At 30.6% G+C, this 17224-nt stretch overlaps 3 protein-coding genes across 3 annotated transcripts; 1 reads left to right on the forward strand and 2 right to left on the reverse strand.

Annotated features, from left to right (window-relative positions):
• Positions 1-26: 26 nt before the first annotated feature.
• LOC112942186 (lysine-specific demethylase JMJ29-like) lies at positions 27-2957 on the reverse strand. Its single transcript, XM_069289636.1, has 6 exons — positions 2656-2957; positions 1895-1994; positions 1674-1815; positions 1523-1586; positions 526-1237; positions 27-431 (listed from the first exon to the last, which is right to left on the reverse strand). The coding sequence occupies exons 1-6, from the start codon at positions 2955-2957 to the stop codon at positions 27-29; spliced, it is 1725 nt and encodes a 574-aa protein (XP_069145737.1).
• Positions 2958-3821: 864 nt separating this feature from the next.
• Positions 3822-6677, reverse strand: LOC101256523 (sm-like protein LSM5). The gene is made up of 4 exons (XM_004247782.5): positions 6494-6677; positions 6206-6329; positions 4245-4317; positions 3822-4125 (listed from the first exon to the last, which is right to left on the reverse strand). Exons 1-4 carry the CDS (start codon positions 6528-6530, stop codon positions 4093-4095), a joined length of 267 nt encoding a protein of 88 aa, XP_004247830.1. The 5' UTR covers positions 6531-6677; the 3' UTR covers positions 3822-4092.
• Positions 6678-13423: 6746 nt separating this feature from the next.
• Positions 13424-15525, forward strand: CHS1 (chalcone synthase). Its single transcript, NM_001247104.2, has 2 exons — positions 13424-13697; positions 14407-15525. The coding sequence occupies exons 1-2, from the start codon at positions 13520-13522 to the stop codon at positions 15396-15398; spliced, it is 1170 nt and encodes a 389-aa protein (NP_001234033.2). The 5' UTR covers positions 13424-13519; the 3' UTR covers positions 15399-15525.
• The last annotated feature ends 1699 nt before the right edge of the window (positions 15526-17224 follow it).

Genomic DNA, 17224 nt, shown 5'->3' on the forward strand with positions numbered 1-17224 from the left:
AAATATACAGAATGTTAGAGTGCATACTAATATTTCCGAGTATTTAGATCTCTACAGTACCAGCAACTTGTTACACTACATTTTGAAGAATCCCAACATACCGTATCAGTCATAACATAGTGTAGTTTGGTGACTGAGTCTCCGCGTCCAAGCTCCTCAGGAAAACCATAAGCAATGTATGCCTTAGGCCCTAAATCTGGCTTCCCGCAGTTATCAGGAAGTCTTAGAGCAAGATTGAGATAGCCATATTGAGGATGTGTATATTCCATAAAAGGTAAACAACTTGAAAATTCAGCACCATGACGCGGCAGCTGCTCATCAAATAGACCTGATGGCGGCCAGTCATTCAACTTTAAGAGTTGAGGCCACCCGTAACTGTCAAAACGACCCTCTGTGTATCCTAAAAAAAACTGGTGTATGTTCTTCTCCAACTGCACGATATCCGGGATAAAGTAAACGTAAGGTAAGAACATGGAAAATATAACATCAATTGTTTCTGATTTTACAAAGCATGTTTACACAAACCTTACACCAATTTAAGCAATTTAAAACATCAGTAGCCTTCTTGGTTTGTCGACAAACACGGCATATTACCATAGGTTCCCAACTCAATCCCAACGCATTATCATGGACATTAGTTACAACAACTGGTTCACCCTTAGCTAAATATACACGAAAATGCCTCAAATTTGCACGCCGAGTATCCACAGCTGCTGGACAGAATACATAGTTATCATCTGAACTTTCCCGAGCAGCTGCCTTACGTAGCTTGCTACCAGAAGTACCATTTTCACCCTTAGATTTTGAACAGGAGTAGTGCAATTCTGAATCATTATACATCTCCTTCACTTTACATTTTTGAGATATTTCTTTAGCTTTGAGTAACAGCTGCGATATCCAATTCTCAGAAAATATACATCTCAAATTTAATGTTCCGTTACAACAGCCTCCCATATCTTTTGGTGGGCAAGGAATGGCACCATTTTCCACGGGTTTCCATTTAGATGTCATCGCCACCTTAGTCGTTCCAGCACAAGTTCCATTCTTGACTGAAGTTACGCTACAGCCTTTACCATGCAAATAATCCGGTCCATTGTCAATATATTGCATCATCACTTCAGATACATCTGCTTGCAAGTTGCCATTCCTTAATTCTTTGCAACAAGTAACGCAAAGTTCAAAGGAACAACTAGAACACCTCCGGTGAAAATCAACAATAACTGCACTGCAATAGTTGCTGCAAATAACGGATGACATTCAATATTTAGTGAACTTATCAACTACCCCTAAATTGTCCCAAATATACTTCGCTTTAGAAATTCAAGACAAAAATAGTATTGTTTCCAACTATACCTTTACATTAAAGAACTAGTACTTCCTAATTAACGATTCTCAAAAACATCTAATGAATAGAGGTAACTTAGTAAAGAACACCTTTCTTAATAGGCGTGAAATGAGTTAAAGTGACACTTATTTATGGACGGGGGAGTAATTACAATCTAAAGTAAATATGAATGCTCACCAATAAATACACTCGTCCTTCTGGTATTCTGCTTTGGCTATTTTAACCTCCGAATTTGGTAATGCTGCCAAAGAAAGAAAAAATGGTACTCAATGAAACAATCTTTTACTTGAAGAATTACAGCGCCAAAACATTGAGAGATTTATAATACCTTGAATCTGATACTCAATCTGCTTTTCCATCATTTGCTCGGTATTAAGTTGTTCCAACGCAGGCAAAAGTGCTCGTACAATGTGCTTAGAGTACTCGAGTTTTTCTTCATCACTGAACTTCACTTCTACATTCATCAAATGCTGTATTGCAAACAAGAGAAGAAGTCAATTTGCAGTAAATAATTATTTTAGAGCATTAGACAAAGAGAAAGAATCCTACTTTTGCTGTCCCATCTAACCGCAAACATGATATGCAGTTGCAAAAGTCACGACATACAGGGCAAGCTTTTAAAAAGTCCTCTTCTAGCATCCCGGGATACCTACAAAAGAGGATATCAGAAACTGATTGCAGACAAACAGATGTAGCCCCGAGTGATCGGGGCAATGGTTACACATATAATGTAGTACATTTGATTGATATTTGATCATACAAATATGCTAATTCATCAATGCTATAAATATCATCAAAGAGTTCGCGTAAACACTATTACATCATATGATTGTCAAAGATCCAAGTCTTCAAGCATCAACCTCAATAACCAAAACAAAAAATGCACAACTACTTAGGAAAACATAGGTATATAAGCTGTAACTAGGGCAGGGTGAAGCGGGACGAGGCCATTGCCATTAACAAAAGATCATCCCAAAAATTCTCCGAAAACTCTCACAAAATGATAAATCAAATATGCAGTTTATCCAAATCTATACAACTCACTTTTTTCTTTTACTCTGTCCATAAAAGAACAACATATTTCTATATTCACGAACAATTTAACTTTAAGAAGCTCATTAGTCACACAAACATAATTTTAAACCACATATTTCAAAAGTCTAAAACTCCAGATCAAGTCAAACTACGTCACATAAAACTAGGATTAATATGCCTACATCATCATAAGTTTCAATCTTTATCTTCCAAATAAACCTCAAACAAAGAAAAACCGGAAGTTCAAATCCTGAATCGGCCACTGACATACTTACCATCTACTGATACAAGCAAGACAATATCTTTTCACTTTGCATTTAGAACAACACACAACTCTTTCTTTATCAGACCTCTGACATTGATGACACATTTTGGACTCCCTTTTCTTCCTACTATTAGAAAAACTCATTTTCTTCCTCTTCGAATTCGTATTATCACAACTATCATCATCATCATTACTGGAAGCGTAATTATCAATATAATCAACATCATCATCATTTTCTTCTTCTTCACTACTACTACTACTAATATCTATGATCACAATTGGGACATCTAATTTTCTTCTCTTGTTTTGCATTTTTTTTTTCTTTTTACCTGCAAAGAAAATTATCAGCTAAGATTCTACTCTCAAATCCCAATACAAAGTGAAAAGTCTTTTTGGTTTGCGCGGGATTTTCCTTTTCTAATAACTTAGCATGCCTTACTTGGGTATCTGTTCGGTTCACTTTTACTTATTCACTTTGAATCGCGTGTTATTGTATAGTATCAACTTTTAAAACAAAATTGAATCTTGTATATATTTTCAGTTCACTTTTACTTATTCACTTTGAATCGCGTGTTATTGTATAGTATCAACTTTTAAAACAAAATTGAATCTTGTATATATTTTCATCTTTCATTTTAATTGTTGCGTATTTTAAAAATATATTTTCATTTTTATTTATCACTTTTGATATATCAAGAAATATAATTAATTTTATTCAGGTTTAAATACTTTTTTTTCGAGACATCATTTAATAAGGGATAGTTTGATGAAATATCTATATCGATAATTATTTACTTAATAAATGTGTCAAATCAAAGTGTAATAAATAAAAGTAAACGGACTAAGTTTAAGAAGAATAAAAAAGACTTTTCAATTTCGTAATGTTAAATTAAAAGATAGATAGAATACACCAAAGTGTTTTTAAAAAAAAAAAAATTTGTTGTCTTACATGTGTTAATTAGAAAGTTAAAACTAAATATTTACTTTAAAAAAGTATAATATTTTTAAATGGACTTAAAAAAAATTGATTAATTTGAATTTACAATTTGCAAAGGCAAAGAGTCTTACTCTACCCTGCTTGGTTTATTATTATTTAGATTAATCAAAGACAAGACGAAATCACCTGATGTTTTACGCACTTCATTAACCATTAGACTACACCCTCGGGGCACAAAGAAATTAAAATGGATCGTCAACAGTAACCAACGATCCATTTGAGTTTTACCATTCCTGTAGAAACTCCATACAGAGTTTAAAGCTAATAGCTTGGCAACACCAGAGCCAAAGTACCATTGCAAGAATCATCACCATAAATGTTTTCAATATAATGCAACTACAATTGATAGTAGATCCTAGCTGAACACATGAGAATTACTAAAAATACATGTATCTCGCGGAAATCTTCATCAACTAGTCTCACTAAACAGCACAAGTTGCGTTGCAGTTATCATTCATCAGGTGGCGACCCTCCAGGAACCAGCTGCATTGAGGGGGGGAAAAGATTATATTCACGATACAATATTGTTATGCGAATGAAAAAAGGAAAAAAATGAAGAAAGAAAATACTATTATAGTCAGAGAGGGCTAGATTATACTCACGATAGCAATGTTGTTTCCATTGAGCAATATCTGATCAAGTTTTGTTATCCTCCGCCCTTCAGAAGTGATCTCGCTGTAACATGATTGAAAATTTGTTAAGCAGAGGAATGATAAAATGCTCTTTTCAACTATAACCCATGACCGGGAAAAATAAACCTGTCTACATTCTGGGATGGGGAATAACATGAACTTTACAAATGACGGACATACTGTTTTTCATTGAAAATTTAGGATATAATAACTTTTATGCGAATAATAAACTAGACTTAAAGAGAGACCACATCTTATACTGAATTGTCAATACAGCAGATGAATGCATCCTAAAACCTCCATTTTCAATATGTAAAGATAGTTTTTTTTTAGAAAGAATCAGTCAGCATCAAAAGTTGCAAGATATACAACGAAGTTGCTTTGAACGTGAAGTTACTACACTCAAGGAGTATGTTTTAGCCTTTAGGTGTCAACTCATGAAACTATTCCTATTTACAATGATCCCTTTAAGATCTGTAAGACGGAATATGCAAATAACATTTATCTTAAATTTGTACTAAAATAAAACCAAATCCTCACTCTAATAGAGATACCAAAGCTAATTTTAGTCCCCCAGCGCAACAGATCAGGCCTCCGCATCAATGACATACCCAGGGGCTGAGGATGGTAGAGTATACGCAGACCTTACCCCTAATTCGTGGAGGTAGACAGGCTGTTTCCAAACGAACTTCAACTCAAGTAAAGCAAAACAAAGGAGTAATACAAAATTTGATAGAAATGGCAGTGAAATAAATACTGAAAAATAGTTGCACAGTGGAGTGACAAATATTCCATTCAACTATAGCTCATAGCAGAGTTATGAGGCAGAAGCAGGACGGATAACTTTTCAAATGTCACAAACTATGTAACATCAATATTCAGGCATTAACGTTTATGCAGAGCTAACATAAAAACTGGTGTTTTTGTTCAAACTTCACCAAAAGTTCACAACTTCATTCTTGAATCATTTTTAACTACATTGAACACTAAACCCCGAACCCTATGCACAAGGGTAGCTTTAGTGCACCAGGCTGCCCTTTTCTTTAGGATGCTAAACCCCAATTCAGTTATTAGTACACAGGTTGCAATTCTAAACTCAGGCAAATTTGACCAGGCGCCTAAGACAATACAAAATTGGTCTACTTATTCAATCTCTGCTCCAAATCCAATGCACACAATTGAAAACATGCTAAAATCCTTTAGCACTCCAAAACCCTATAGTTACAATCTTTGACAAAACAATGGCAAGATGATAGCATTCTAAAACCCTAAATTTCCAATCTTCAACAAAACAACATCAAAATCATCAACAAAAAAAACTGCACCACACCATTAGAAGTATAAAAAGAAAGATACAAAAGACTTACTATTCAGTAACATCTTCAAGAACTGGTGTATTCAAACTTCACCAAAAGTTCACAACTATATTCTTGAATCATTTTCAACTACACACGACACCAACCCCAGTTCTCTTATAAGTACACAGATTGCAATTCTGAACTAGACAAATTTGACCGGGCACCTAACACTACACAAAACTGGTCTACTTAATCAATCTCTGCAATCCAATGCACACAACTTTATTCTTGAATGATTTTCAACTACACACAACACTAAACCCCAATTCTCTTATAAGTGCACAGATTGCAATTCTGAACTAGACAAATTTGACCGAGCACCTAACAGTACACAAAACTGGTCTACTTAATCAATCTCTGCTCCAAATCCAATGCACACAATTGAAAATCTACTAAATTCATTTAGCACTCCAAAACCCTAAAGTCACAATCATTGACAAAACAATGGCAAAATTATAGCATTTCAAAACCCTAAAGTTCCAATCTTTAACAAAACAACAGCAAAAGCATCAACAAAAAGAACTGCACCACCACACCATTAGAAGTATGAAAAGAAAGATACAAAAGACTTACTATTCAGTAACATCTTCAAGAACCATGTTAACATAAACATCAAATCCTCTAAGTGTACCAACAAGCTCCTTATCACCCTTCATTATCACCCATATCTTTGAACCAATGCAACGATCAATCAACTCTGCATATTAAAACCCATAAACTCAAAAACCCATCTCATAAAAATAACCAAATAACACAAAAATTACAGCAAATCCCTAATTAAAAAAAAATAATAATAAGAACAAAATCAAAAAGACACAAGGCTTAAAGTTCCAATTGATAAAATCTAGTTAAAGAAAGTACCAGAAGGAAGAAGCTGAGAAGGGTTGTTCGAAGACATAGCTGAGATTGAGATTTCACAAAGTTTTTCTCTTTTGCTCACAAAATTCTAATGGAGTAATGGCGGTGAACTGAAATAGCTTAAAACTGTTCAACTTTAGGGGCTTTTGTGTTTAGGGTGATTTCTTGAAGGGTTGAAATTGACATTTTATAAACTTTGAGCCTTTTGGGCCTGGATTTTGCCAATGGCCCAATATCAGACTCTTAATAATGGGCTTAGATTCTCCTTTCCTTTTCTTAAGGTATATGGGCTTGGCCCATTTAAATTTGAGAATTTGGGGAAACGGATACTAGGAAATTACGCATGATGTCTTTGAAAGTGTTCGATTTTAAACTTTTGTTCTTGATTGATAAAACGATCTCAACTTGAAAATAAATCGCAAGGAAGAACTTACGTTAGATATAGTTTGTGGTCAATTGAGCAAGTTTCGTATCACTATCATTTAGAATGTAATCGAGAAATAATGAAGTTCTGATTAAGAGTTCTAAATTATACGGAAAAAAATTATGAAGTTTAAATTTTTTATTAATTTAAAATTTCACAATTATGGTGTGAAATTATGTTGGAATATTGAATTCTTCTGAAAAGGATTCACGGAGTAAAATCTTTTGACAGTCATAACGAAAATTCATTAGAATTTCAAATTGGGTAAACGACTTATAGAATCTAAACTCCTAAAATAAATCACGGAACTAAAACTTTCACAAAAAAATTAATGAATTTTTAAATTTGAGAAACGATTTATTGAGTTAAAACTCTAAATTAATCAAATATTATTAAGGGCATGACTTTAGATAAGGTGGAGTTGATGCTACATATTCGGGTAGATAGTTGAATGGGTTAGAAAGTATCTCGCTTAGTCTTGTTAGTGCCTGTTGATAGGGGCGGAGCTAGCTTATGCCCAGGTTGGTCATCCGAACCCCTTCGATTGAAAATTATATTATTCTTTATGTCCTAATTTATGTAGTACTTCTCGTTTTTCAAGAGTCAAACAATTTAAGTTTGATCGGGAATTTGCGCATGAAATTTTCAATTTTGTTGAAATGAAATTGATGTATTTATAAACTAAGTAAAAAAATACTATAAGTCACAATAATTGATAATTTAAAATGTTTAAAAGATCTATGAAAAAATTACGTTCAAAGATAGACTTGTTTGAAGCTTGAAATTCGAAAATTATCGCATAAAATGAGACAGATGGAGTGTTTATATATGATTAAAATTATTTTTTTGTATAAATAATAAATGTTGAACCCCTTTCGAGTTTTGTACCCCTAAGTGAAAACATATGAAGGCTTCCACCAGTTCGAATGTTTATCTATTCATATTTTATACCCCTAAGTGAAAGCTTTAGCTCGGCCTTGTAATAATACTTATACACTATTTTATTTTTTTAGACTTTTTGTTGTTATTTTATTAAGTGTTGTATTATTTTTTTTATTACTCGAATTAAAATTTACGTATATTTTATTCTTTTCAAACTCTATCGAATGATATTTCACTTATTGTTGTTGTGCTTTAGTGAAAAGTTAGGTAGGCTATAAGGTGTGATTTTGGCCACGAGAGGGACCTTTTTAGAGGATATTTTGTCATGTGATTAAAGTTTTGTTAAATTCCTCTTAATTTTGAAACTCAAATTAATGAAATGGTCCATTTCTTGTTTCCTATTTTTATTTATATATTTATTTAATATTCAAAATTTGGTAGCTCACTAATTATAGTTTGTCGTGCTTTTAAGAAATTAAAAGTATTTATTTTATTTTTTTAGAAAAATAATATTTTTTTTCCTATAAAATTGGTGTGTTTGATCAAGCTTTAATGAAAAAATAAATATTTTTGATAATAATAATAAAATGTTTTCAGAAAATCTAAAAATACTTTTTAAAAAAACTTGTATAAACGCAATTTGCTCCAATAATACTAGCAAAAATATATATTTTTCTGACCAATCAAAAATATTATTCTTCAAAACTCAAAAGTATCTTTTTAAAAAAACACTTATACCAGAATAAATTATTTTAATATGAAATCACTTCCTTGGTTCATTTATTTGTTTTCCTTTTTCTTTTTCTCTTGAAGTACTTCGTAGCAGGTGCGGAGGCATCATATAATGAGGGAGTTCAGCTCGATGAAAAAATATTATTATTTATAAAATAATTTTTTAATTATGTATAATAGATGTTAAAAAATCTCCCATTAGTTCATATGTTTACTTTCAGTTTTAAACCCCTCATTAAAATTTCTGGCTTCACCATATTTCATACATATTAATTTTGAAAAAGAAATAGAAGTAAAATATTGTATTTGTTGTCTATCATCCAAATACCAAATCTAAATTTAATTAGATTTTAATATAAATATCTAAAATATAAGAAAAACACAAATTAATGTTTTTATTTAGTTTATTTTACTTTTCAAACGTAAAAATAAGATCTAGTACTTTCTATATACTTAATTTTTTCAAGAGAATAATTAATTGCTTGCCTTTAAGACCCAAATTAATGGGAAAATTCTCCTCACTTTTTTTGTTTTGATGGTAAAGTATGGAAAGAGATTATAAGATGGAGAGTCGAAATTTTATTAATAAGGTAGAAATTAAAGGTAATCAGTCAATTAAGCTATAGTTCTTTAGTCTATATTAAGTAAATTGTTGAGATTTTTTTATATATAGTTTTGATTTTTTCAAAATTCAAAAAAATTGTTGAGACTTTTTTTTCTCTTCATATTAATCTTTCTTTTAACTAACAAAGTTCGCAACATCTTCAAATTTTTCTAGGAGAATAATCTAGGAATGATTAAAAGAATAATAATGAAAGTAACATCTAAGTTTAATCCTTAAATATTTTTCTCTCGAAAGTTATATTATATTCAATAATTCACTTAATATGAACTAGATTGGATATTAATATATCCGGCTACTAGGAATATACTTTTTTTAATTATTATTTTTGTTAAATATCATCAACCCCATCCTTCCAAACTTTTGGGGATAATTTGTAGAAAAAGTGCAATTTTTGAAAGGCCAAAAAAAGACATCTATACTTTACTATAAATATTTGTGCCAAAGGGGAAATGTCTAAATTCATTAATAGTGACTTTGGCAAAATTAAGCCCATTAAATAACACAACTAAAAGTTAAAATTTAACAAATTCAGATATTTTTGTAAATGACAAGAAAATTACACAATTATGAGATTAAGAAAATTTTCATTTGAACTTTAGGTCTTGTTCAAACTTCTAAAGTTAGTGCAGAATATAAAAATTGTCTAAAATCATATAAAGAGATCAAAGAATTCATTATATAACTAAAACTGAACAATTAGAGCGTGAATAAATAAGATAAAAATGAGAGATCAACATCGAATAAGCTACAAATTAAAATAAATCTAGCTTTGATACGATAATGAACAAATAAAAATTAGGATTTAACTCGACTTCAAAAGTTGACTCAAAAAATAATGATTAATGAAGATCACACGAAAGAGCAAATGAAGAATCTATACATGAAATGTGTATTAGTTTGGCAGCAAATTGCCAATTTTTATTAAATGTGATTGTAGACATCAAAATTTTTATTGTATAATCTCATAAAATTTTAATGTCTAAAATTCTATTAAGCGAATATTGTTTGATTTTAAATAATATTACTTGTGAAATGAGAATTTTGTTGCAAGGGTAAGAGTAGTTACTCTACTGTGAACAAAAAATACTTTTTTTTGTAACATTAATACTATAAGAAATGTTCAAAAAACTTTATCATAATTTTAATTTTTTTTAGGTCGCACATACGTGTACTTAATAAAGGAACCTAAAATACTAATAATAGATAAAAACAAATTAATGAATTTAGGCAAATATTGTGTGCGTTATTTATTTTTGAACAAAAGGAAAACTTGTAAAATTTAAAGAGCCCAACTTTGGTTCGATATGGTATTCGATAATACTATATACTATTGTTCCAATTATTAGAATAGACTATCAACCAGTAAAGAGAAATCAAGAAAAACCTATTGATACAATTAAATAAACATATGTATTTGAATTGTTTACATTAGATGTTTGGCCACGTGATACCATATCACGATATGGTATCGTGAGATGGAATCAGCGTTTGGACATGTAATTTTACGTTGATTTCATCTCATGATTTCATATCATGAGATGTGATACCATATTCTTAAAAAATCATGATATGAAATCATATGAGAATACTATATCATGATTTGAGTTATTTTAATATAAAAATTGATCCACAAATTTATATTTTGTTAAAACAACCTCACATTTATATCTACTAACCATTTATTTACATGTAAATAAAATTTGTAATTACATCATTACTTTTTAAAATTTATTATTCTCACCGACATTTAATTTATTATTCTCACTAACATATAGTCAGTTTAATTCACACTTTACGATTGTAGAGTAACAAAATCTTGAAGAGCCCGTAAAAAGTGTTGCATTTTTATTCAAATATATTGATGAAACAATTACTTAAGTGGAAAACAAATAACTTTGTAATAATTTATTATTCGATTTTATGATCTTTTGTTTATTTGATAATATTAAATAAACTATTGGAGCTATTTTAATAGTTTTAAAACTTATCTGAATTTTATGTTTATGAAAAATATACAACACCAAAATTTCATATCGCATGTCCAAACAAAACTTCAATTTCATCTCATAATTCCATATTTCGACACCAATCATGATACCATATCACATTAGTCTTGAATTTTTTTCTCTAAACTTGTACTAATAAGCAATAGATCTGTTAATATATGACGTCATTAATTAAATAATTGGTATTTGGAAAATACCACGCGAATTTCAAAAATTCAAATAATACTATTATCTCGTATTAAACTCAAACTTAAATATCACTCAAATATCATATTAATAAAAAATTCAATTTTCGATATTTTATATTGAGTCATGATGTAACGTTATACCCTTGTTTTCCACACGTTAAAGTCAATCTTCAAACACCACACAACATACCTACTTAACAATCAATACAAATACAGTACATTCTCCTAATGGAACCAAACCAAAGAAATGTTTAAATTTTTGTCACATTAGATGTTTTCCTATATATGTTGTGTACATTCTACTTACCTTTCATTTTACCAAACATCCGTCCGAAATTTATTGACCCGATTAATTTGAATTTAATTAAACAATAGAAAATTTACGATGAAATATTTTAGTGTGTTGATAGTTAATGATAAAATAACTATTTCACGAATTAAATGTATGATATCTAACTAAAAATAATTTATTTTTTTTACCGTTTGATCTCTATATGTCCATCAAATTTTACTTCATTCATGTACTTCCCCCATATATTAGGTAAAACTCTAACTTAAATAATATATGACCAAGCATATTTAACATTTAACCTTTAGGTTATGAACATATTCTACAAATTTTGTAATTACTTGTGTATTATAAAAATGTATAGTAGCTATAGGTTGTTAATTACGTCATATTTAAAAGTAATTAATGTAGTCTAAAAATTAGTTTGAATACAACATTTTTCGACATCAAAGAATATTCAACATATATTTTTTACAAATTGAAGTTTAAATATATTGAATCATGGAAATTAAAATTAAAATTATTTTGTCAAATTATAAATAAATCAAAAGTTCTATTATCTCCTTAAAAAACAAATAACTATCTGTTATTTGAAACTCTTTCAAATGCTCTTGAAATTTTTAAAATTTAAATTCGATATATCTAATTCTACACATAATTCATTTCATTCATGCATCTATCACTTTTGCTAATAATTTTTTTTGTGGCCACCTCATAAGACTCAAAATGTGAAAACATATGATATGTTTTTTTCTGCATTCATTGTTTTCCTAAAAAAGATGAGTTAGAATTATTATTTTGGAAAGTGCTAAATGATTTAGAAAATTTAATCAAATTTTGGCTAGAAAATTAAGAAAATAATACTATTTTTTAAAAAAGAATAAATTAATATTTTTTTTCAAAAAGTAAAATAATATAGATAAAATATTATTTTGATCAAATTTTCTGGCCAAAAAGGTTTGCCTATTATATTTTTAAGAAAGAAAAAAATCTACTTAATTTATGTGTAAATATACATATTGACTATTTATTTAATTTGGTAATGACAAACTTATGTTCAAAATTTCTGTAAAATGTGCTGTAAATTGTTAAATTCTACAGAATTAAATTCTCACCTCATAAGTCAAAATCTCATAATTAACTTACATGTCCAAAATTTCTTGTAAAATATTAAATTCCACAAAATTAAATTCATAACACATAGGTTATAATGTCATAATTAAATAAGAAATATATTTGATTTTTCAAAGAATATTACGGTTCGAAGTTGAGGTATATCAGTTTTAAAGTCTCTTTTATCATAAAATTATGCTATATATACAATAACGACACATGTAATATATATAATCCCACAAATAAATATAGATCTTGCTCCTACCTTATGAACCATTTCGAAACTCCGAACTTATAAAGATTGAGAAGTTTAATCCGTATCGAATTTACCCTAAAAAAGTTAAAATTCTTCATATAGTGTTACGTGTCAACTTCTTGTCCAAAAGCCAAATGTATATCAAAGGTGATGCAATAAAATAACAGAAATCTTATGTAAGATTTCATCAACACCGTCAATTTTTATTTCAATATAATTAACAATATTTTATGATCGTTGATCTTGATAAAGTAGGTAGCTGTCCAATATTTATTATTATTTATCTTAAATTTAGAAAGGAAAACCAAAAAAAAAAAACACAAAGTCACGTGACATTAGTTGTTGAAGCACGTGATCTCTAGCTACCATTCTTTTTCTTTTGGACTTCATATATAAATATATAGTTCATACAACCCCCATGCAACAAAAATACACCAAGACAATTATCACTCTTTCATTCACGTAGTCCTAAACACAAAAAAACCTAGCATATCCACCATTTTTTCCGGCGAAAATGGTCACCGTGGAGGAGTATCGTAAGGCGCAACGTGCAGAGGGTCCAGCTACGATCTTAGCCATTGGAACATCTACGCCTTCTAACTGTGTTGATCAGAGTACTTATCCTGATTATTATTTTCGTATCACTAACAGTGAGCACAAGACTGAGCTCAAAGAGAAATTTAAGCGCATGTGTAAGATAATATATACTCCTCCCTACCTTTTTTTTTTTTTGGTTATATTTTATGAATTTCCTATGAATAATATAATGTATGTTGGAGTTGTAGAATAATGGTTGAAACGCTATTAATTTAATTGAATTTTGATAGTTAGAGGTGATTTTACATAATATTCATCTAATAATTAATTGTCTCTTTTTTCATCTTATAATAAATAATGATGTAGTATTAATCAGTTGGGTTAATTCCTTAAATAGCATCACATGTGATATGCTTTTGGTGATACTGACTATATATCCTATGTTGCTTTTCCTTAATAAATTGAATAAAACACAGAGAAAGGAAAAATGCACAAGTACCCCCTCAACCTATGTCCGAAATCCCAGAGACACACTTATACGATACTAAGGTCCTATTACCCCCTGAACTTATTTTATAAGTAATTTTCTACCCCTTTTTAGCCTACGTGGCACTAGTTTGAAAAAAAGTCAATCATCGTTGGGCCCACAAGATAGTGCCACGTAGGCTAAAAAGGGGTAAAAAATTATTAATAAAATAAGTTCAGGAGGTATTAGGACCTTAGTATAGTATAAGTGTGTCTCTGAGATTTCGTGCAGGGGATACTTGGGCATTATCCCTACATGTTAATTTTGCTTAACAATTATAATTTTTTTAATTGTCCAAATAGTTGGGAACTTCATTTTTTTATCATTTTTTTTTATAGGTGATAAATCAATGATTAAGAAGAGATATATGCACTTAACCGAAGAAATCTTGAAAGAGAACCCTAACATGTGTGCATACATGGCACCTTCCCTTGATGCAAGGCAAGACATAGTTGTTGTTGAAGTGCCTAAACTTGGAAAAGAGGCAGCCCAAAAGGCCATCAAAGAATGGGGCCAGCCCAAATCCAAGATTACCCATTTGGTCTTTTGTACCACTAGTGGTGTGGACATGCCCGGGTGTGACTACCAACTCGCTAAGCTCCTAGGGCTTCGCCCATCAGTCAAGCGACTCATGATGTACCAACAAGGTTGCTTTGCCGGGGGAACAGTACTTCGGCTAGCCAAGGACTTGGCTGAGAACAACAAGGGTGCTAGAGTCCTTGTTGTTTGCTCTGAGATCACTGCAGTTACGTTCCGTGGACCCAGTGAATCTCACTTAGATAGCTTGGTAGGCCAAGCCCTTTTTGGTGATGGGGCGGCCGCAATTATTATAGGTTCGGACCCAATTATAGGGGTCGAAAGACCTTTATTTGAACTCGTCTCAGCAGCCCAAACTCTTGTCCCCGATAGCGAAGGCGCTATTGACGGACACCTACGTGAGGTTGGGCTTACATTCCACTTACTCAAGGATGTTCCTGGGCTTATCTCGAAAAACATCGAAAAGAGCCTTCTAGAAGCATTTCAACCTCTAGGTATATCTGACTGGAACTCTCTATTTTGGATCGCTCACCCTGGCGGGCCTGCGATTTTGGACCAAGTTGAATTGAAGTTGGGCCTAAAGCCTGAGAAACTTAGGGCTACAAGAGAAGTACTAAGTAACTATGGCAATATGTCAAGTGCTTGTGTGTTGTTTATTTTGGATGAAATGAGAAAGGCCTCTACAAAAGAAGGCCTAGGAACTACTGGTGAAGGGCTTGAATGGGGTGTCCTTTTTGGATTTGGGCCTGGGCTTACAGTTGAGACTGTTGTCCTTCACAGTGTTGCTGCTTAGTGGGCTGGGCTTACATTGTGGGCCTCTAAAATTTCTTGGTTATTAATGTGTTTGCTATATTTTGTTGTTTAATGTTTATGTTGTCTTTTTTCAAATAAAGATATTTATAATGAGAACTATACCTAAATCTCTGTCTAAGTTTAATTTTTTAATATAATTTGCATAATTATTGCTTTAGTTTCAGCTTATAATCGTAAAATAATTTCATCTGGCTACGAATTAATGATGGCTTATAAAAAATATTCACTTACCTAGAAGCTTTTCAAATGAATTAGTTAGGGATTATTGTATTTAATTTTATATTTTCTTGTAGTGATTATACAGAAGTATATTTGATTTTCCAAAAGAGTACTAATAGGGTTTAACGTTGAGTTATAGGTGGCATGAGCGATAAAGTGTAATTTCACCAGTAAAGTCTAGGAAAGATAAGTGTATGTTATCTTACTCTTAACTCATGAATTAGATTATTTTTTAAAAAAACCTCGATTCATTTAAATTTTATAATATATAAAAATAAAATTATTTTTTATGTATATATATATAACTTTTGATTCCGATTTCGTATCTTATTTTAATATGAACTCTTGATATAGTTACGTCTCAAATTACTCTTGTCTAAAGCCCAGGTTGTCAACACCATTTTTTCTTTTGGAATTCACATATAAATAAATGATAAATTTTATACTACATGCAAAAAAAAACTGAACTCAAAGAGAAATTTAAACGCATGTGTAAGATAACTCCTAATCTTCATTTAAAAAAAAAAAAAAATCCTAACCTTATTGTTTTTATGTGTTATGTTACATTTTATGTTAAGATTTTAATATTTGTTAGGGTTGAATAACTTTTCATTGAATATGACTCTCTTGAAGTTTTTAATATTTTTAAAATTATCAACCAGTTAAAATATAATACTTTTTATATAATTTTCTAAAAAAAAGTTAGGTGCTCTATATTGGCTATATCCTAGGTTATTTTTTCCTTAATTAGTTGAATACAGCTAGAGGCGTATCTAAAATTTTATGATAATAGGTGAGAAGGTGAATCTAAGATTTTAATTTGATTGATTTGACATTTAGGTTGTTATCAATAAAAAATAGTTAAAATTATGGTAAATTTACACAAATCCCTACTTTTTTTTTAAATTACAAAAATCTCTTGAAATTCGTGGAATCAGAATACATCCTAAACCATTCCGATACAATACGTCTCAATTTCGGATAGATTGCTCAACGTCCTGATACATCACGCAAAATGATGTACCATCGCGTAAAGTGATGTATCCAATCAATATATCGCGTAAAGTAATGTATTCGAGAATAAGAGAGTGTAAAATTTTTTATATTTTTTTTCAAATGATTGGAAATTATTGAGAATATGATATTACAAAAACAGAAAGTTTTTTTTATATTCATATTTCCGGACCTGTGTGCTACACATTGATAATTGTGCTCCATAGCAAACGTTTGCAAAAAAACTATCAGGCGCCTCTCTCCCAAATATCTCGCCCGCCACTCTCCTCCAATCTTTCGCTCGCTTCCTCGCTTTTTATAAAAACACAAGTGTATAAAAATTGTTTCTAATTGTATAAAACTGAGAAAATTGTATAAATACATATATTTTTGTTCCTCTCTCTCCCCTCTTCCAGATCTCACTTGCCACTATCCCAAAATCTGGCTCGCCACCCTCGCCTTTCTCACTTATACAAACAGAAGCGAAATGTATAAATTGCGTTTCTGTTTGTATAAAGCGTGAGAAAATTGTATATACACATGCAAGTACATATATTTTCGTCATAAATACTTATAATTATATAATAAAAATAC

Source organism: Solanum lycopersicum, chromosome 9 (genome assembly GCF_036512215.1).
Source record: "Solanum lycopersicum chromosome 9, SLM_r2.1".
NCBI classification, from domain to species: domain Eukaryota; kingdom Viridiplantae; phylum Streptophyta; class Magnoliopsida; order Solanales; family Solanaceae; genus Solanum; species Solanum lycopersicum.